Source organism: Haplochromis burtoni, unplaced genomic scaffold (genome assembly GCF_018398535.1).
Source record: "Haplochromis burtoni strain Fernald_Lab_line unplaced genomic scaffold, NCSU_Asbu1 Contig_328, whole genome shotgun sequence".
In the NCBI taxonomy this organism is placed as follows: domain Eukaryota; kingdom Metazoa; phylum Chordata; class Actinopteri; order Cichliformes; family Cichlidae; genus Haplochromis; species Haplochromis burtoni.
This window is the reverse complement of record NW_024582689.1, coordinates 68,575-90,534: the sequence shown is the minus strand read 5'-3', so window position 1 is coordinate 90,534 and position 21,960 is coordinate 68,575. Positions and strand designations below refer to the sequence as shown.

At 39.9% G+C, this 21,960-nt stretch overlaps 3 protein-coding genes across 3 annotated transcripts; 2 read left to right on the top strand and 1 right to left on the bottom strand.

The window, feature by feature from the left end:
* Positions 1 to 714: 714 nt before the first annotated feature.
* On the top strand, positions 715 to 6,736 carry LOC102311430 (solute carrier family 22 member 7). The gene is made up of 9 exons (XM_005942047.2): positions 715 to 1,323; positions 1,440 to 1,543; positions 1,618 to 1,772; positions 3,854 to 4,022; positions 4,948 to 5,071; positions 5,281 to 5,390; positions 5,489 to 5,703; positions 6,020 to 6,128; positions 6,236 to 6,736. The coding sequence occupies exons 1-9, from the start codon at positions 943 to 945 to the stop codon at positions 6,444 to 6,446; spliced, it is 1,578 nt and encodes a 525-aa protein (XP_005942109.1). The 5' UTR covers positions 715 to 942; the 3' UTR covers positions 6,447 to 6,736.
* Positions 6,737 to 7,007: 271 nt separating this feature from the next.
* LOC102311121 (pre-mRNA-splicing factor ATP-dependent RNA helicase DHX15) lies at positions 7,008 to 17,147 on the bottom strand. The gene is made up of 14 exons (XM_005942046.3): positions 16,945 to 17,147; positions 14,728 to 15,070; positions 14,359 to 14,552; positions 14,099 to 14,258; positions 12,984 to 13,202; positions 12,704 to 12,871; positions 12,056 to 12,142; positions 11,729 to 11,878; positions 11,018 to 11,126; positions 10,732 to 10,923; positions 9,061 to 9,183; positions 8,148 to 8,338; positions 7,589 to 7,758; positions 7,008 to 7,486 (listed from the first exon to the last, which is right to left on the bottom strand). Exons 1-14 carry the CDS (start codon positions 17,007 to 17,009, stop codon positions 7,369 to 7,371), a joined length of 2,289 nt encoding a protein of 762 aa, XP_005942108.1. The 5' UTR covers positions 17,010 to 17,147; the 3' UTR covers positions 7,008 to 7,368.
* A 1,865-nt stretch (positions 17,148 to 19,012) lies between these two features.
* Positions 19,013 to 20,662, top strand: LOC102311747 (superoxide dismutase 3). Its single transcript, XM_005942048.2, has 2 exons — positions 19,013 to 19,154; positions 19,697 to 20,662. The coding sequence occupies exons 1-2, from the start codon at positions 19,141 to 19,143 to the stop codon at positions 20,328 to 20,330; spliced, it is 648 nt and encodes a 215-aa protein (XP_005942110.1). The 5' UTR covers positions 19,013 to 19,140; the 3' UTR covers positions 20,331 to 20,662.
* The last annotated feature ends 1,298 nt before the right edge of the window (positions 20,663 to 21,960 follow it).

Genomic DNA, 21,960 nt, shown 5'->3' with positions numbered 1-21,960 from the left:
TTGGCATAAAAATCACCTGCACTCTGTGGTTGACTCAGTAGCTGCAGAGCTCCAAACCTCCACTGGCATTATCATCAGCACAAAAACTGCATACTGGGAGCTTGGTGGCATGGGTTTCCATTGCCAAGCAGCTCCTGTATGTGGCCCACATTTGCCACCTTTTGCTACAGTTTGAATTTACTTCAAATCAACTTAAAAGTTTCAGATGTTGCCAGCAAGAGCTGGTCATACCATACAGTGTAGTTAGTAATTTATTAGGTGACATTTTGGTTTAAAAATATATATATGCTATTATTTGGCGTGCCTTCAACAGATCACAGTATTACCTCATAGAACTTTAGTCTTAGCGCACTGATCAGTCCTAACTGCTGCTGGTCCCTTACAAAATAAGAAACAGAGATGCTATTAAAAAAAGATAAAATGATGTAATAGAGCTTGATGTCTTTGAAATGCTTTCCATCAGCTTTTTTCATTTATTCCTATTGTTTTTGCTCATGTCCTGTTGTAACAGGACTTTGAACCCTGTCTCGCATTTTTGTAACAGCAATAGTCTTTTTTTTTCATTGCTACTTTTGCTATTTTGTTATATTATTTAAAGGAAATAAATAAAAAGTTGTCAAAAACCACTAAATGCAACTTGTCTTTTTCCCATGTTTGCCCATAAATTTCCACTGAATCGCAGTTTCTTTATTATTGATGAGTCATTCCGCTGTGTCAACAATGGAGAGCCTGCAGTAGACTAGAGCAAGCTTCTATTTACAGTCACATAGATAAACATTAGTTAACTTGTTAAGGCAGGTAAAACACTGACTTATTACAGATAGTCCAGAAGCAAATCAAACAAAGATTTGCTAGTTTCGGATATAGGCTACAAGCAACTGAGGACTTTCCTTTTCTTTTTAACCTTAAAGGAAGACATTTCGTTTACAGCAGGAGGCCACAATGAAGTTTGAGAATGTTCTTGCTGATATTAACGGATTTGGAAGATTTCAGATAATGATCATTGTGATCAGTTTCATCGGCCGCTTCACTCTGCCTTGCCACTTCATGCTCAACAATTTCATTGCAGCTGTTCCCTCTCATCACTGTGACATCAGCTCTCTGGATGATGTGGGTATTTTTATGAATTTATCCCAGACAGAGAGGCTTCTTGTTACTATTCCAGTTCAGCAGGATGGGACTCCAAGCTCCTGTCAGATGTTCCAGGAGCCTCAATATCATCTGCTATTTAACACTTCCCACATCACTGATACGCGTAAAGTGCCGTGCCAGAACGGATGGGTGTACGATAACACTACTTTCAAGTCTACTCTGACCTCAGAGGTGATTCTTTTGTACTTTTTTTTCTATTGTGAAATAAATTAAAATGTATTTGTTCCTAATTCTTAAATAATCCCACAACCAAATGTAGAATAGCATCTTTTTTTTCTTTGTACAAGTGGGACTTGGTGTGTGATAGAAGAGGGAAAAACAAAGCAACTGCTACCATCTTCTTTGTTGGAGTCATGTTTGGAGCGATGGCCTTTGGCAGCCTGAGCGACAGGTATCAGCGATTTCCAGTGTTCCAGCTACTGAAAAAAACAAAACAAAGATTGAGACTTTCTGATTTTTCCATAGGTATGGCAGAAGGATCATGCTGCTGATATCATACGTGTCTGGGATGGTGTTTGCTGTTGCAAGCGCCTTTTCTACTTCCTACGTGATGTTCATGGTCCTGAGGTTCCTTACTGGCTTCTGCATCACAGGCATCGTCATCGTTTCAGCAGTCCTCAGTGATTATTTCATTTCATCATCTAAACATACACTGTATCCGTTTTTATATCAGCTTCACTTCAGAAGCCACAGAGGAGAAAATATATGAATATGTACTATTTCAATGCCATGTTGACTGCTGTGAGCACGCTAAAGCTTTAAATGTAATCGCAAAAAAAATCTTAAATCTATTTTTTTTTTCTAGAACAGAGGAGCTTTGCACACATTGATTACACGTAACAGGTCATGATAGCAGGCAGTGTTTAGTCAGTAGCAATGTTCCCTCTAAATTTTCATGTGTCTGAGCGAACACACAAACTCCCTGAGCGGTCCCTTGGACCACTGTGAGTGACATCAGACGTGTGCACTGTGGTCACGCCGGCATAGAATCTATCCAAGTTACATGGTTTATTAAAATAATCAAATTACAGCATTTATGTTAGACTATTTTTAATTAACTGCTTTAGCCCACTTACAATGAAATTTTTTAAAAAGAAATCTTGTTCATGATCTGTGTAGTATGTTAAAACTATTGAAAGTAAAAATAACTTGAACTCCAATTTTGAAAACACAACTTTCTAAAAAAAATTTTTTATAAAGCTCTGACTTGTATTATGAGTCTGAGTCTGTGGTCTGGGAGAGAGTCCTGTAACTCTCTGTCTGCAAAATACAGTATATAATGACCAATGTTGGGCAATTAATTATATAGTTACTTCTTCAAAAAAGTAACTGAGTTATGCAAACAACAACATTTTTTGCAGCTGTTTACCTAAAAATGCAGCCAAGGCGTTTTTTTAAATAAACATTTCAAGCTATTTACAGAACAATCAGCTGTTCTGCATCAAATTTGATGCCACACAAATTATTTGTGCCACTCCAAAACATAATTTCTGTCCACTATGAGATAAAGGAGCCTGATACCTGCAGGCCTGACAACAGGAGATGTATCACTCCTGTAACACCTGTAACATGCAGCAGTCGCCTCATTGTTCTGACACACACAACAAAACTATTGACTACACTACACACTAACTACACAAGATTTGCGCTAAACGTCGCAAATCTCTCACATCTCAAAACACTCCTAAAATTACCCCCCTTCCTAAACAACTGTTGCCATATCATTTTTTGATTGGTCGACATGGTACATTTTTCCACCAATGGGAAAGGGTGGGGTTTTTTCGTTTTCCTTATAAAACGCTGTTTTTACCGTTTCTTCCCGCAGTAAATATAAACAACGATACTATTCAGGAAGAAAACCAAACATTGCATATTTTTTTATCACAATTCTGGTTTTACGTGGCCCATCAACACGATTTAAAAACTGGTATAAAGTCCACACTTTTCCCGTCAATTGTTCCGTCTGTCCTGCTCACATCTCCAATGGTTGTCCACGTTGTCATTAACGTGGCTTCACTCCACATCAGCCACGCCGCTTTGTTATAGCCTGTCAACGACGCTGATTAGCTGCGTATATACGAATGTAAATCGCATTATTGGCTGGACTATGGGATAAGGTGGCATCGTTCTAATCCCATACGGGAGCAGCCAGTCACTCACTGACTAACACTGCAAAACAGAATTGTTAAAGTATTCATTTTAATTTCAATTCAGGTCAGATTTTTTTTCCGTGCGCAACGCAGATTTACTGTGCGCAGAGACCGTGCCAGCAGTGCGCAATTGCGCACGCGTGCAGTTTATAGGGAACATTGGTCAGTAGTCCTGTGAACTTTTGACTTGCAGTACGAGTAGTGCCGTATGCTTAGTAATGTAATTTAAAAATGAAAAAAAAAAAAGATCAAAATGAGCTGCTGCAGACGCCTGTTCAGCTTCAACTCTGTGGGGGGGACGCAGAGAGAGCACACTGTATTGCAAATTTTTGCATAAAAGACAGAAACGCGTTCCCAAATTACAGTATTATATTGCATTATAGAGGATAGAGGCACCCACTCTCTTTTGGCTTGTGTGCGCGCAACAACATTTTTTCAGCTCATGTAAAAGTTTGAATTGTGTCCCCTCTAAGGCTGCTGATAAGCATCATACTAAAAGCTTTCTTTAATTAAGCTACTTAAGAAATGAATCGACTGCTTGTTTATTTCAGGTGTGGAGTGGGTGGACATTGAACACAGGAAGATTGTGGGAGTGATCGACAGTTTATCCTGGACGTTTGGAAATACAGTGTTTTCACTTATTGCCTATTTTGTGAATGATTGGAGGAGGCTGATAATCAGTGTTACATTACCTTTAATCTTGGCCATCTTCACTTGGAGGTATGACTAAGGCATGTTATCAAACAGAGGCTCATTTCAGTACACTTTAATCGCTTTCACCTGGAAGTCTGTGACTGGTTAACATCCAGCATCGATCTAGTCATGCATGAGTTGAAGGACAAACACAGATTAAAAATATTTTGCGCACCGATTTAATAACATAATACTAATGTTGTAATAGTAAAATTTTAAGCACCCCAATTTCTGCCTTTTACAACAAAGCATTGAAATAATTTGATGATTCCTCCGTAACTAAACACTTGCTTGCCACTGCATATATGAAACAAAAAATGGCATGCATATCCTTGCTTGTCCTTGTCCTGATAGATTAGTTATGAAATTAGTTATGAAATTTTAACAAAACTCTGGGATTGTGGCCTTCGAGGGAAGTGATTTTGGGTAAGTGTAGACACTTGATCTTGAAGGAAGAATAATTAACTGAATACAAAGACTACGTATCTGATGCTTTACAAAACTTGGGACTCAAGGATAAACTGAATAGATCTTGGTGGTCAAAGGTCAAGCTCCCTGAAACCTCACAAGTGAAGTTTTGAACTCCTGAAAACTGACAAAACTTGACAAAAATTTAAAATGAAGCAGTGTGATGACCACAGGGACAGTGAACTGATAACTTTTAGCTGAACCATAATTCTTTATAGTCTGTGACATTTAGATTCTGAATGTATGGTTTCTTCTTATTATCATCCATGTTTGAACCATTGTCTGTTGTCATGGCTTCTGCAATCTGTTTTATTAAAACCAGCTTCATTGGTCAACTATTAGCTCAAAATCTTCTATCAAGTCTTCACTATGTCTCTCAATCTGAACAGATATTTGAGATTTGTTTTTATTTTAAATGCTGCATTGCAATAGGCCTACATATGGGTTAAAAATGATAATAATAATAATTCCCCCCTAACATTAGGTGGATGCCAGAGTCAGCTAGGTGGCTGATTGCCAATGGAAAGCTGGAGCAAGCTCAGATGTATCTGAAAAACTGTGCCAACATGAATCGGACAGAAGAGTCGATCCACACACTGGAAATAGAGGTTTGTAAGCTCCAGATGGTTAAGTCAAGGGAGCCAAGTAGAGTCCATTATGGTGTTATTATAGGCACTAATTACACACAAAGAAGGTGAACAAAGGCACTAAAGAATACAGTGTATTCTTATTTAAATGTAATCGTAGGTTTTGTTCTGATCTTCACAGCATTGTTGCAAATGGAAGCTTGCCCTCAAATGGCTTTGAATTCTTTCAGACACTATCCACCATTGTTACGACGGAGAAACGAGATCGAACCTACTCTTACCTCGACTTGATTCGGACACCTGAGATGAGGAAACTGGCCCTGCGTACTGGTATATTATGGTCTGCATTCCCAGGGCTTTACAGTGTATTGAATCTTGTGTATAAATTGTAAACCAACAGATTGTTCACAAACGAGACGCTTCCTTCTCCGTCCCTAGGTTTTGCGTTGCAACTACATTTTACGGCATCAGCTTCAAGATCACAGGTTTCGGGCTCAACATCTATCTCACTCAGTTTACCTATGCATTAATTGAACTTCCTGCCAAGCTGGCAGTCCTCTACTTACTGGAAAAGATAGGCAGGCGACACACTATAGTGGGAACTTTGCTGATGGCTGCCATTTGTCTTGGAATCAATATTGTGATACCAAAAGGTAGGCACTTATTGATCACAGGCTTGATCTAAGATTTGGGTTGTTTTAAAAAAATATTTTTCAAGAAGAGACTGCTGTCACTACCAACTTAGGGAATGGTGGTAATGTTGTATGTTTTACAGCTTTGAAATAAACTACAATGTGATAAATCAAAAGAAAATGGAAAATCAAAAAGAAATGAGGGATCACTCAATATTGTTGCACAGTATTTTAAATCTTTTTTTTCCTTTTTGTACCGTTTGCACCGTTACACTAACACACCATCTTCGTTTGTGTTCAAATTTGGCGGTAATCGTGATTCTGATGCTCTTTGTAGAAATGTCGGTCGCCACGACTGTGGTAGCCATCATTGGAAAAGGGTTTTCTTCAGCATCCTTTGCCACTCTAGTGCTATACAGCTCTGAGCTGTACCCGACTGTAGTAAGGTAACTCTACACGCCTAATTCCAATCTTTTGCTTTTGAATAAACTCTTCAGGACATCGCTTTTTCTGCAAGATCCTCTGATTAAGACTAATATGTTTATGTTTTCAGGCAGAATGGTATGGGTTACAACTCGTTCATGGCTCGGTTTGGCGTAGCTGTGGCTCCTATGATCCTCTTACTGGATGAGGTCTGGACAGAGCTGCCACAGGTCATCTTTTGCTTTGTGGCTGTACTCGGGGGAATAGTAGCAAGGACCCTTTCAGAGACCCGCAACAGGTGCCTGCCAGAAACCATAGAAGACATTGAACAGAAGCAGTAGTAAAGAATCTCTGACATGAACTCGTTCGGCCCGTCAGATATTCTACAGCCAAAGTGCAGTCTATTCTGTGAACTCAAGTGCAGTTTACTCTAGAAACTGCATAACTTTAAAGGATTTCAAATAACCAAATCAATTAATTACACTACCACCACGACTACTATGATTGCATAAAGCAGCAGTTTCATTAAAATGCGCACAACTTTTACATTTTTCTGTTTTAGTCCTACTAATGTCTACTTTGAGAACCATTTCCAGGTGAGAAATTATTGTTAATGTTATATTTCCAATAAACTGAGTTTCATTAAATCTGTTACATTTTACTTTCCTTTTGTTCCTAAGAAATATATTGTGGCCGAGTCGAAGTCCAGAAAACCGTTTATTGGATTTTCCCAGAATTTCTAAAGTCATGTTATGCATAAACATAACGCTGCACTGAAGTAGATCATTCTTTTTTAAACAGCAGGTGTTCAAGTACTGATTCACTTTACCCAAGATTCATTTCCATATTTAGTCAACCAAAAGCATCTAGACAAAAGCACAAAAACCACGGATCAAACTGTCTTTCGGATAACTGACTTTACTAATTAATTTATACAGAGAAATGAAGTCAAAGCTCATTGTTTTAAAGAAACAAAGCAAGCACAAATGTTTATGACTCAGCAGTTTCCTAAACAAAATTCAACCACATCTAAATAACACATTTGTTATTCCGTTTCAGTAATTACGACCGGGTCTAACCACTGTTGTTGACATTTTATCTGACGGTACACGTAGTTACAGAATTAACATTGATGGGGGGGGGCAAAGAAAATATTTTTAAAAAATAATCAAAAAGTCAAATTTGAAACATTAAGATACAATGAGAGAAAGATCTAAAACTAAAGTAAGCAGTTGTTTTTCCAGGACACTTGTTGGCTGTTGTTCAGTACTGGGAATACTCTTTGCTCTCTAGTTTGGCAATGATTCGCTCCAGCTGTCGCTTAGCTTCACATTGTGGGAAGTTACTCATTTCGTAGTACTGAGGTGCAATCTTCACCAGCCTGTAACAGAGACAGGAGAACATGGATGACCCCGTCATTCAGCTAACGCAACACATGTTAAAATAACAGCTTTTAGTGAGATCTTATTGTCTGTACACGTACCACTCTGGCTTGATGTCTGTGCATGTGCGGATGTAGTTCTTGGTGGTGAGGACAAACTCGTTGTAGAGCACCCACTCTGGTTTGTGGTCCAGGACTGTAGATGGGTGCAGCTGGACCACTTGGTTGTCTTTCACTGTGAGGTAATGGCCTGTGCGCTCCAAATGAGCCACCTGCAGGGAGGTCCAAAAGAATAATTTAAAAAGGATAACAATAAAATCCTTTTCAGTTAATCCTTTTCAACACTAAGCCCACTAACAGGCTGATAGCAGACTTCAGTTTACTGCCAGAGAGGAACACTGACCACATTATCCGTTTTACCTGGGCTGAAAAGATAAATCAATCATTAGAAAATTGGGGTAACAAAATAATTTAGATCCATTCAAAATCAAAAGCAGCTTTCCTAATATACACGTTTTTCGCTGTACTGTGTCTTGGTTTATGGCTGCAAAGGTTTTAACAAAACTCATGTGCGTTTGATTCCAAACTGAACAACAGACCATCCTCAAAGCATCCCAAAGCTCCTTCTTCTTCCTCCTCCAAATCTATTATGTCTGCTCACCTGCATGAAGAAGCCGGTGCAGAGCGCCCGTCGGATGTTGATGTAGTAATCTCTGCTTGTGAACTCCGTGCTCCGACGAGGCAAGTTGAAGCGGTCCATGATCCTGGACAGCTGCTGCCGCACATTGTCGGCAGACATCAGCGAGCGGTAGTTGACAAAGTTGTCATAGCACCACTGGTTAGACTCATGGTCTGGAAAAAGGCATGAGAGACATTCAAGTCTAAGGTGCTAACTAGATCATCAAAATTGAACTAATCCCCAAATGAGTTGTTAATAAAAAATAGATCATGACTCTTTATCTTTAAAATATGTCAGATGAAACATGTTTTCAAGCATAAATGTCTACAAATCATGTACTGAATTAGTCATTTTAAACCAAAATGATGCATGAGGACACAAAAACGCATATTCCTGTCACCTCAGTAGCTCTCAATAGGTTATACATTTGAGTCTTGTCACACAACACCTCAAACCTCTCTGTTGCATACTAGCCTGTATGTAACAGAGAGGTTCATCTGTTTCCAGGAACATTCACAGTCAGATCCCTGAAGCATTGGAATAAACTGCCTGAGGAAATCTGGTCAGCAGAGTCAGTGCTGTCTTTGAAATCTCTGCTCAGGCTGGTTATCCAGAAGCCACCTGTGACTGTTTTAACAATTCTCATTGTATTCATCTACTGTACTTTTCTGTACGAATGCTCACATATCATATAACATTCAACCACTCTACTGCTCCATTATAAACACATCTTTCTTCAGCACGTTTTCTTTAGCTTTAAAAGCTCATATGTTGCACTTTCATCTTATTCTGCTGACCATAAAGTGTGTGTAAAAAAAAAAACAACAAAAAAAAAATTAATGCAGGTTTAACTTCATCATGCAGAAATCCAAATAAAACGTGGACTGATGCTCACTTTGTTTGAAGGCGTGATAGACGTTGAGCAGCGTCAAGTGGTCTCCATCAATGTGAGCAAACCTCATCTTGGACTCGTCTGCTGCCTTCTTAGCCTCCGTAGGACGGACAAAACACTGTGGGACTAAACAAGGTTGGTATGGGCCCCAACAAAGCCGCCCATAGGGATGAGTCAAACATTCACAGAAAAATGCAGCAAAGCCTATGATGCTAGGGCACTCGACACTGCTTGGGACAGGGCAGGACCACAAGCTCTATAAGAGGGAGCTGCAGTCTGTTCTCATGGTCATTCCCAACTGTAATGGTTACTAGCTCGTAGAGAGGGGTCATTTAACCACATCTGTAAAACAAGAGTTTTCACACAGCTGCAGAGTGTTAGGGACACCAACAAAGTTGAACCTTTCCAAAACTCACAGATCTTACTTTAGCTACATGAGTGTTAGGCCTTTTAGAAAGTGGAAGACTGAAACACATCTGAGCTACATGTTACTCTACAGTGCAACATTAATTTTTAAAGTGTTACTTCAAAAAAGAAAATTCAATAAATATGAAAAACGTCCAAGTGGTGCCTGCCCTATCCACTTTCTTTAATGATGAAGCACTCGTGAAAAACTTGCTTTCTATTAACAAAAATGCAAGAAAAAAAAAAACCAAACAAAAACCTGAGATTTAAAGTTAAGACTTAATATATGAAGTCGTATTGACCTACATGCCTGTGGCAAAAAAACAAAACAGAAATATGAGTATTTTGTCTTTTTCCAACAGATTCATTATTTCCTTATTTGTACTAAAATCAAAAATAAACTCTCCAACAAACCACCCTGATGAATATATGATTCAATATAAATAACATCAGTTGTGACTAATACTGGCATGAAATGTGTCATATATGTATTGACAAGCATCTGAAATATCAGCCTGTTCAGTTGTCATAATCCTGGACAAGGCACTACAAACGATCTGCACTTGTTTTCTGAGTACTTCGTAAACATTAAGTCAGCGCTTAGTTGTTAAATCTTAAAAGGGGCATAAGTGACCCCCAGATCTCTTTTTTTTGTCTCTACAAGAGCAGCTTTGCATGAGTCAGTTTATTATTCATTCGTTACCCCTCAATTCTGATGGGGGCTGATGTCCTCACAGCCAGAGCTACGTGGCTTAGATAATCATATTAACGTTATCTGCTCTCATTGAAATCAAACAAAGCCAGGAGTAGGGGAAAAACCTCAGAAATCAAGAGGAAATCATTTAGAGCAGTCTGAAGTTCAAGATTGTGTCTCACAAGGTTTGTTCACACAAATGTGGATCTTTGCTTTTAAAACTTTAGCCTATTCAATATGAGCATCCCTCAGTTTGACAGTACCTTTTATACATGAGACAGAATAAAGGATAATAGCACCTCTTTAATAAGCTTTCTATACATCTCATCATTATTCAGTAAATTTATTATGCAAGAGATAGATAAGACTTGGTGGGCCCCGTGGGATATTCTGTGTTTTAAATGGGTCGCAGCACTCTTGACTTTGGGAATGGCTGGTTTAGAGGAGTAGAAAATGTGCACAAACTGGACGTACATTGGGATTATTTTTAACACTACCTGTAATCAGAAGTGTTAACCCAAAGGGACTTGGCCTACAACAGGCAAGTAAGATGTCAGCCCAGTCCTGGGCATTACCTGACAGCATGGCAGTAATGGAAAGGATCTCGTTGGAGCAGTTAAACTCGCAGCTCGCAATGACCATCTTTGCCAGTTGGGGGTCCAGAGGAAATTCTGCCATCATGGAGCCCAGCTCCGTCAGGTCACCGTCATCGTTGAGAGCTGCCAGGTAGTTAAGCAGCTCAAGGGCCCTCATCAACGTCTCAGGAGCTGCATGGAGGAGAGACTGTGAGGTCAGCTAGCCATGGCTAACTAGCATAAAAGGACTACTTACAGTTCACAATAAGACTGCAGGCTGACTTACCAGGTGGATCCATGAAGTCAAAGTGGACAAGGTCATCAATACCCAGCTTTTTAAGCTGAAGCACTACAGATCCCAAGTTTGAGCGAAGAATCTCAGGGTATGTGTTATCCTAAAAAGGGACGATAATAAAGTCAAATATAATGAATGTTGTTATCCTGAAGAAGGAGCGAGCTTTGTCACACAATATGAGCGACCTATGTACAAGGGCAAACTGTGGAGAAGACATAACGCTGAATTTATATGGCAGATTGTTCACTTCGAAGGCAGCAAAGAGTTTAAATCTTTGTGCTTGAGTGATCACCATTCAAGCAATCGGCGTGATCTACAAATGATCATGAATGTGAAGTGACGTCTGCAGTATTTACACTGTGTAAACTCTTACTTCTTGACACTGCTGCATCCATATGAAGGCAGCAGTCTGATGGCATGCCTCTAATTTAGGAAAGTTTACTACAATATAACTTTATTTCAATGTTTCAGGAATCAGGTTAGTCCAGCATAACTCAGTATTCGGTATAAAGTTTCCTTTCATTTGATGAGCTGATGTCATTTTGGGCTTCTGTGACTCACACTGCCGCTTCTTTGCAAAAGCCTCCAAACCAAAATTTCAGGTGCATTTGAAAATCTGTGTGTCCCCTGTGAAGGACATACAAGGTCCTTCACAGTTTACGATGCCTTTATCCAAACCTCAACAACAACAAAATCACTTGCCTGCATCTCTGTTTTGTAGGCCTTCTCTGTGTAGAGACGGAAGCATTTCCCTGGACGTGTTCTTCCAGCTCGTCCTGCCCTCTGCTGGGCAGAAGCTTTACTGATGGCTGTAACGAGCAGAGACTCCACTCTGATTCGAGGATTGTACACCTAGACACACGTGGCAAAGCATGTTTAGGTACAACAGCTCTCATGATAGATTACTACAATGAGATGAAAAAAAACAAAAAACAAAATCATAAACATCTACATTTCAGTCACTTTCACATCACTTGAGACCAAACTAATCATAAAGCTGAGCAATCAGGTGAGTCACTTTTGGTCTACCTTTTGTTTGGCAAATCCAGGGTCAATGACAAACACCACGCCATCAATTGTTAGAGAAGTCTCAGCGATGTTTGTCGACACCACAACCTGAGGGAAGAAGCAATGTGATGTAAAATATTTGAAACCTGATAGGTGAGAATCTGTTTGTTTGTTTAAAAGGGGTTTCTGCACACAAAAGCAAAACTCATCCATTATATTTAGGCCACAGCACAGTATTGGCACTTTTTCTTTGCCACAAATGGTCTGAATGTGTATTTTTCTTAAAGACATAAGAATTCTGTTATATATTATCCTTGGTCTGATCTACTGTGTATTATTAGAAATCAGTTTCTTTTCTTTCCATTTGTAATACACACAGGGTAACATTTGCGTCCCAGAATCAGACTTCAGGAATACTTTAGTGCCCCCTAGTGTCAGTCAAAAAAAATCCTACATCTTACAATGCAGGCTATTGAGATAATAAAGACAACTATGTAAATGACGTGAAACAGCAAAATAACTTTAAAACTGATGTACAAAATGAATGTTATTGGTCATCATTATTCTCCACTAGCCTTAAAAACCATCTGCGAATGTAATACCTTCAGCAAATTTACAGGAAATGCATTTTAAAACCTTAATCTCCTTGACTTTATTTCAAACTTGTACCTTTCTTCCTATTGCACCATTTGGCTTCCTTGGAGGAGGAGGCTCAAAGATTCTTTGTTGCTGCTGTGGAGGCAACGTGGAATACAGTGGAATGATTTTGATGTCTCCGACCTCAGGACCCAGGTCATCTACCTCACGCTTGATCCGTTTGCATGCCTCATCGATTTCCTGAAAGAAAAAAAAAAAAAAGTATTATAACCTTGCATTTTGAATCAGTGGAGGGTGTGCTGCTTCAAATTAAAGTCTACTGGAACTGTAACCTGAGAATTATGAGCTTTACCTCTTGACCGGTGAGGAAGAGAAGACAATCACCTTCATCTTCCTCACACATATGAATCTGGATGACAGTACGGATTGCCGCCTCAAGGTAGTCCCGCTCTGGCTCCGGAGTGTAAAAGATCTCAACAGGATGTGTACGTCCAGGAATAGTTAGAAGAGGACAGCTGTCAAAGTACACCTGGAACTTCCCAGCATCTAGTGTGGCACTCATGACAATCACCTGCACACAAAGTTTATATGTGGGTATATAAAATACTTAAATCTTACAAATATCTGCAATGGTATCATCTCTGTATGATATTAGCTGTATAGTGCTCTTAATGTTATTACATGGTAACAAAAGATGGAGCTTTTATGACAATTCCTATGTATGCAATCATCCTTCTCTATACATTAAATACCCCATCTGCATTTTCTTCTGTCATTCACACAACTTCAAATCACACCTGAAACCTCTAAAAGTGGAGGTTTTAGCCTACCCCAGGTTTCTTTTTTGTTTTGTTTTTTTAAATTGACCAGATTCTCCACACCGTCCCAATTTCTGACTTCCTGTCTCTTCTGGTCTTTGTCCCTGGTTGGAATTCTAACCAGCGTCTTTAGTGGCCACATCCAATCCAGCTTTGTGTGCAAAATTAAATTTTCTGGGGATAACTAAAGTGGTAACAAATTACAACCATGGCAAGCATCAAAGGCCACCTCCAGTAGACACTGCTTAATTTAACATGGCTAATGACCACTGACATGCTCCATTAGTGATATTTCCTACTGAACTGTCCATTTCCTACTGATGCATGAATGGCTAAACAAATCCTGCTGCTCGTTGCGTTTCTAACTTTACTACCGGAACATACTCAACTTGTGAGTGGTGTCACTCCTAAATCCAACATCCAACTTCTGAGGCAACTAGAAAGAAGCATAATTCACCTGGCACACCTGCTTTTGTTTTCCTTACAAAATGTTTTAAATATTCTGAGTAGAAATTAAATCTTGTTTTTAAATCAGCTAGATTAGTTTTTTTTTTGTTTGGTTTTTTTTTTTAATCTAGGAAGCACCTGTTTGTAAAGACATAGATACATTAAAATTACATCCCACTTGGGTGAAGAAAAAGAAAAATACCTTCAGATCTGATCTCTGACGAACCACTTCTTTCAGTACTCCCATCAGGATGTCTGTGGCCAGAGTTCTCTCATGAGCCTCATCCAGAATGATCACACCATATCGTTCCAGCAGTGGGTCATTCATGGCCTCTCTTAACAACATACCGTCTGTCATGTACCTGAAGAAACAACAATGCTTTGTTAGGCTGGGCTGCTCTGTGCCAGTGAAAAGCAGATTCTCTGAATCAAACCATCTCATTCACTCACAGCACCACTTACTTTAATATAGTCTTGGCAGAGCTACAATCCTCAAATCGGATGGAGTAGCCAACTTCCTGTCCAAGCATGACGTCCATTTCGTCCGCCACCCTCTGAGCCACACTCATGGCTGCTACTCTTCTGGGCTGAGTACAGGCTACTGCTCGCTTAGGACCAGGCAAGCCTCTAACCATATCCACACACCACTGTGGGATCTGCAGATTTAATCAAAGGTTGCAGAGAATCTAATAAAACCAAATCAAGAGAATATCAATTTTTAAAAAAATGATATGCATTTACACTGTGCCATCACACTGTTGGCTTTTTTCAGCAAGGGTAGCACAAGATTACTGACACATAAGAGACGCACCAATGCACTTGACTTCATACCTGTGTTGTCTTGCCGGAGCCAGTCTCTCCAACAAGCACAAAGCTTTGGTGACGTGTGATGATGTCAGTGAAGCTTTCCTTGTACTCCCACACTGGAAGCTGTAGCCTCTTCTTCAGGATCTCATAGTAGCGGGGAGTATGGGGCAGGTTGGTGAATGGGTTGATCTGCTGTTGTAGGACCATTTGCTTGAGCGGTGGTAAGGCTGAAGCAGCGGGTGTGCTGTTAGATGGGGCACTAGATGGCTTTGGTTCCCTGTCCCGGTCTCTGTCCCGATCACGGTCTCTGTCTCGGTCCCTATCCCTCGAACGGTCCTCGCGGTCTCTGTCACGGTCCCGGTCTCTCCTGTCAACATTAGAACAGCACATCATTGTCAACATTCTAATTGTAAAAGAAATAATCAGGCTACAGTTTGCAATCTCAGGGCAATGAGAGTAAAGTTGGGACCGACCTTTTCACCACTTTAATTGATAGGCACTAAATGACAGCCTATTGCAAATTTATTTGCCATAGTGAGCCTCCATCTCACCCTATCCCTTGCATCCTCCTCTATCGCACCCACTACACTACCCATGGATGTAATGAAGTCCTCCTTCACTACATCCATGAACCTCGTCTGGGGTCCTCCTCATTCCCTCATGCTTGGAAACATCATACTCAACATCGTTTGTGCAATATATCTACTATCCCTCCTCTTTCTGCCTCTATAATTTCGTCTCCAAACTGCTTAACCTGAGCTGTCCCTCTAATGCACTGCCTATTCTGGTCACTCTTAATAAAAACCTGACATCACCAGCTCAGCCACCAACCTTTCTGTCAGTGCCACCATGTCCAAATCAGAGTCATAGCAGGTTACACAACTGTCTCATAAATGTCCCCTTTCACTCTTGCTTCCATCCTTCTGTCTCACACCACCCCTGACACTGGTCTCCACCCACACCACTCTACCTGCACTCTCTTCTTCACATTTCTTTTCCTCAGTTCATAGCTATTTAAACTCATCCATCTTTACCATCTCTACTACTTGTAACTCCACCTTTCCACTTGTCTCCCTCTCATTCACGCACACATGTATTCTGTCTTAGTTCTACTGACTTTCATTCTTTTTCTATCCAGACTCTCCTCCACCCGCTCTCTGCAGATCCATCCTCTGTTATCATAGTCCACAGAGGATCCTGCCTGAACTCATCTGTCAGTCTGTCCATCACCATTGCAGGAGCTCAGAACCGATCCCTGGTGTAATCCCACGCCCACCTTGAACCCAACTGTCACTCCTTTGCATTCTACACCGCTGTCCTCATACTTATGATTTTGTGTTGTGATATTTTAAAGTTATAAAACGAACCTGACACTAGTCTGTTTAAATTATGATCTTATAGCAGTGCCACTTCTAAACTACCTGACGTTTACTTTTGCATTTAGACAGATACTGACATATCTGCAGTGGGTGCACACTGTCAGTTTAACAAGCACACACAGTTACAGCAAATGTTTCTAACATCACATCAAATACTTTGAGGGCTTAAAAGTTTATATGTTTATTTATTTTTATACAAATTGTTTACAATTAATGGGTCACAATATACTTATTTGCAAACTGTCAATATTTAGCCTACTTTTACTGGTAGTTTGAACAGTCAATCTCAATGAAATCCTGCAAATTTAAAAAGAATTGCCACGATTTCTTTCGCATCTGTAAGTCTGTTGTGGAGGTTTTCACTGAGATAAACACACACACGAGCACAACGTAAAACATGTGAGTGCTAAGAGACGCTAAAGTTTCTGCTAGCTTAATCGGCGCCAAGGACAATTTTAATTCGCAGCTAGTATAGTACAACATTAGATGGCTATTTTAAGAACCAAATCACAGTCTTTTAAATCGAAGCCACGGCTGAACCAACACGGGTTAGATAAGGAGCTATGTTAACGTTAGCCAAACACACGTGCCCCCGCTACGATGAAGGTAACGTTGATGCTTCGTTTGTTAGCCCAACGTCTACGGTATTTTTTTAATACAAGCACTTAGCACGTTTCTGTTCGCGCTGCACGATCATTCAGGTGCTATCAAGAAACAGCGAATGAAGCAGAGCTGCAGCATGAGCAGCTTAGGGTTATATTTTCTCAGCTCCCATCTTCCATCCATGGTGACCGAGAGCGGCAGCTAGCAGTTAGCTTGTACCCGACTAGTTTGAGAGCGATAACTGTGGGACTTCACTCACCCGTCGGACCTCTTCTTGCTGGAGGAGTAGTCATCACCCAAATCCAAACGATGTCTTTTTGACATCTTAAAGGTAAAATGTGGCTTTCTGTGAAACAATTAACGCGGGCACAGGTCTACCCGGCAGGTTATATTTCCTGATTCCTGTGCTGCAAGTTCTCCGACCGAAGTGTTTTCTTCTTTTCGTATTTGTGTAACACAATTTCAGCAAGCGCCACCTACTGTTGTGGAGTCGTCACTGGTGTTTCCACGGCAATCGCTTTCAAATGGATTTTCACTTATTATCAATGCTCTATATATGTCATATAACCATATAATACTTTTTATTTTCTATTGGATTTCAAAGAAATTTGGCACATTAAAAACAAGCAAATAAAAACACGTTTTTTGCCAATTTGTTTGAGCTACTGGTCCTTAAACAATGAATTTGATAATCGTACCACACAGGAAATCAGGCACATCTATTTATTATTACGAAAAAATATGTTTTAGAAGTGGTGGTAGGGGCTTGTAGTGTGTCACTGGGGGAAAATTCTAGGCCTAATCTATTACAGTTAACAAAATTATATATATATATTTTTAGTGTTCATATGGATGTAACGTTTTCAGTGGGAGAAACATTTTGTCACTCATCCACCGAAACCTTATAAACAGTACAGATTTACTTACCTGGATGATTGAGCATAGATCAAAAATATTTTTTATTCTACTTTAAAGTCATATGAAAGGTTTTCCCATGGGTTCTATAAAGTCCCATCCATCCATCCATCTTCATCCGCTTTATCCGGGGCCGGGTCGCGGGGGCAGCAGCCTAAGCAAAGATCTATAAAGTCCTAGTGTCATATATCACTGTGGAGGAATTATGGCCGACTCTGCAGAGTGCTTCATTTCATTGAGGTTTGCATTCATTGGTTCATGCACAGCTCTCGTAACGTCCCACCACACCGGCCATTGCAACACTACGATTCTTTACTTTGTCAGACATTCTGCTGTAGATTTGCAGGTCTCCTTGGATTCATTGTCCTGTTGCATGATCAGTTTTTTGGCTAAGATGGGCTCACATTTGACTACTGAATACTTTGGTATACAGAGGACTTCATGGTCAACTGACTGCAAGGTGCCCAGGCCCTGTGGCTGCAAACTACTGCAAATCATCACCCCTCATCACCCCTGAAGTGTTTGTGCTGATATGCTATGTTTGGTTTTCACCAAATGTGGCACTTTGCATTATTGCCTAACATCTCCACTCTGCTCCAATCTGTCCAAAGGACATTGTTCTACAGGAGTTGTGATTTGTTCAGCCTTGTAAACCTAAGTTGTGCTGTCATGGTTTTCCTGGAAAGAAGACACTTTGTCCTTGACACCCTTCCAAACAAGCCATACTTGTTCAGGCTTTTTCTATTTGTATTGCCATGAATGTAAACATTTAACATGCTAACTGCTCTTGTTTTATTTAGCTATTTATTCTTAATACATTTATGAACTTATGTATACATTTGCTGGGATATCCACTCCTGGGAAGACTGCGGCACCTGAATGCTCCAGACCAACAAACTGGCTTTTATGGAGGTGCTCAAACTTTCTGGCGATTGACTATCAAGTGTATTTGATTAGGAACATCTGGCTGCTCTTAATTCCTGTGGGAGCAGTAATAGATGTACTTAGTTTTCATAGGCTCCGTGCTTCCCTTTTCTTTTTAATAATAATAATAATAATAATAATAATAATGGGCACAAGTGCGACACAAGCAACATCAGGCTGACCCTGTCAGTTTGCGTCCTCTCCCAAATCACGGACAAACTTGGAGAACGTGGTACATTGAGCGTTAAGGTTTCTATGAATCGAGTTTACACAGACGTGATTATGCTCTTATCAGGCAAAACGTCCTCGGTTTGTTAAAATGACTCCGTGTGATACCACGTGAGAACAATAAAATATTTCATTTTCTGTTGTTACCCACAAACTGAACGGTAATGTAACGGGGTCGAATATTTCGAGATCTACTCATCAAATCATCAAAAGACTTGTCAAGTCCCTTGCTCCACCCTCGCCAAACAGCAACGCCCATTTGTTCACAAGAGTTTACACAACATTGTTTGAAAACGCTTTGCATCCTCACCCTGCAGACTGGAGCGCTCGGCTTGTGAAAACAATTACGTTTAATTTACAGCCTTTTCTGCGCCTTTTACAGGTGACCATGCATCGATACGCGTAAGTGGACTTTGTTTGGCACTGTGTACTTAACTTTATTTGCATTCCTGCGACATTTAGTCTGTAGTTAACCACTTTCGGGCGATGTTGTGTGCGCCTAAAAACATCGTCAGAAAAACATTAACTGAGAGCTTTTGAGTGCCACTTTGTCCTCAGACTTAGAAACACTGAAGTTTTACATTAATGTAAATTAAAGTACAACTTATACCTAGATGCAGATGGAGATTGTAAATAAAAATTATGTAAAATTGTTCTATGATATAAGAGAGGCTCGTTTAAACCCTGTGTAGAGTTGAGTTTTAGCAGTTACATAACATGTCAGCGATAATAATTACATAATTATAGCTTCCCCAGTGTGGATTCTTAACAATAACAATATTTCCAAACGTACTGCTGTATTGTGAAATGCAATAGCAGGACGTTTTTGTTTTGTTTTTTTTACCAAGGTGAACAATCTAGATATTACCTTAATTGGTCTATAGTCACTAATTGTCCTTCATGCCAGAGGGGTCTTGTCCTCATTTTTTTTTTATATCTTACAGGTCAGTGGGTATACTGGAAGCTGCTTTGTTGGTTTTGCTGGCAGGCTGTCAACAATGTGTCTTAGCATCCAGCGACACATTGGCTCCAGAGGTCTTGCAGAACAACGGCACCCTGTATGCAGTCTGCAAGGTGAGACCCAGCACCTCTCTCCCGGAGGACCTGCCCAAAGTGTACGGCCATGTGTTGTTCAAGCAGGATCATCCTCAGGAGAAAGTCAAGGTCCTTCTCCGGTTTAGTGGCTTCCCCAGAGACGGCAGTCCGGAGCCCAGAGCGGTGCACATCCATCAGTATGGAGACCTGAGCCGGGGATGTGACTCCACCGGTGGCCACTACAATCCATATGGTGTAAATCACCCTAACCACCCTGGAGACTTTGGAAACTTTGAGCCCCAGCAAGGGAAGATTAATACAATGCTAGAATCTGATGCAACACTGTTTGGAAGCCTGTCTGTGTTTGGGAGAGCAGTGGTGATTCATGAAAAGATAGACGACTTAGGGCATGGTGGAGACGCTGGGAGCCTGCTGCATGGAAACGCAGGCCGAAGGCTCGCATGCTGTATTATTGGGGTTTCGTCCCCCAATCTCTGGAATATGAACTTTAAGCAGTACTCCAGGCGGCTGAGGAGGAATTAACCTACAGTAGTGTGCTATACTCTACTTCCAGTTTGATACCAAGAAAAAAAATAACGAGGTGGTTAAACCCACATCCTGCCAAAATGCATAGTAGCTTCTTAGAAGTATTAGAAACATGCTTTAATAATTGTTCAAGAGTTTTCGTACTACAAATTAGCATAATTATGGTGTTCAATATTAGTAATGGTACAGTTGGTTGGTTGGAGTATCAACAAACCAAATATATGATTAGACTGCTTTTCCTTTGGCTCCATCATCAGATTCACCTCTCAGCTTATCCTGGTCCTTAAGTTGTGACCAAAATTATTGAAATAAATTCCAGTACCATCAGCCTCAGCTGTGCTGTCTTTGTAGCTCGAAGTTAGTTAGTCGTATCTGTGCATTCCTGTATTATCCTTTTGTGTTACACATTTCAATGTTTTTTTTCCTCGCTACCTAGCCTGACCCGTCTCCCCAATGTGATGTTTGTGTATTGTATGTACGGTCGGCAAGGTCTGTCATCTCGGTTGTGGGCAAAAGACCTGCAACTGACAAATAAAGGCTATCTCATCTCATCTCATCATCTCTCTCATCTCATATTTGAATGAATAAAAGGAATGAAATCTTTATTTCCAACATATAAGTAACAGATGTTAATAAATATTAAAAAATGGGTATGAAATAAAGAAGCCATTATATTAAATAAACTCCACAGACTGATCCCCCATAAAATACTGACCATTTCCTGTTCGAAAAGAAGTAGAAGGAAGCAAATGCTTTCCAACTCCTACTTCCTGTTTAAATCATGTCTGTTTTTGGTTATAGAGCATAATATATACCTGTATCTATAAATAAATGTACCTATACAACAATCTAAAAATATTTTTATATCTTTATGCACAGTATAACCATCATATCACCTCACAGTGTTCAACCCAAATATCCACGCAGAGTTTAAGATTTAATACTCTGCTTCCATATACTGATTTAGAAGTGTTTTTTTTTTCCATGTATAATTTCTTAAGACTGATTTATATTTGTGCACATTTTCAAAAAACTTCTCCATATTATTCCACAAATTCACTGCACAGGTTAATTTGAACCAGCTCTTCTTTGTTGTTCACCCTATTTTTTTTCTTTTTTAGCTCTCCTCTCAGATCATAACCACATTTTTTATTATACTTTCTGATAACATATTGCTTGTTCTGTACATTAGCTGACCGTTTCGTAATATTTGATGTGATAAAAAAGCACTACTAGAACATGTAGTCTCTGAATGTTAACCATTTGAGTTAGCTTTTACATTGTTGACATATCACATCATCATACGGTCTCATGAACTCATAGTGTTGTCATATGCGGCTTTGCTGATTATACGCTGCGAATGTTAAGGAAAGCAGAAGGTCTGTTTGTGCTTGGTTCACGTTGGGCACATCGTATTTAGAACAAGCACACAGTGCTTCCTGTCATCTTTGTCAAATTGCTTTTATCCTCGTGGTGACTGAATTAAATCATGCCAGGGCTGAATTCTTGAAAGTAAGCAGCCGGTTCATGACCTAACAAAGGTCATTTAAAAGATCATCATTAACTCCTTTTTATTATGTGATTTAATAAGCAAAAGAATTCATACGCCTAAAGCAGACAACTCTGT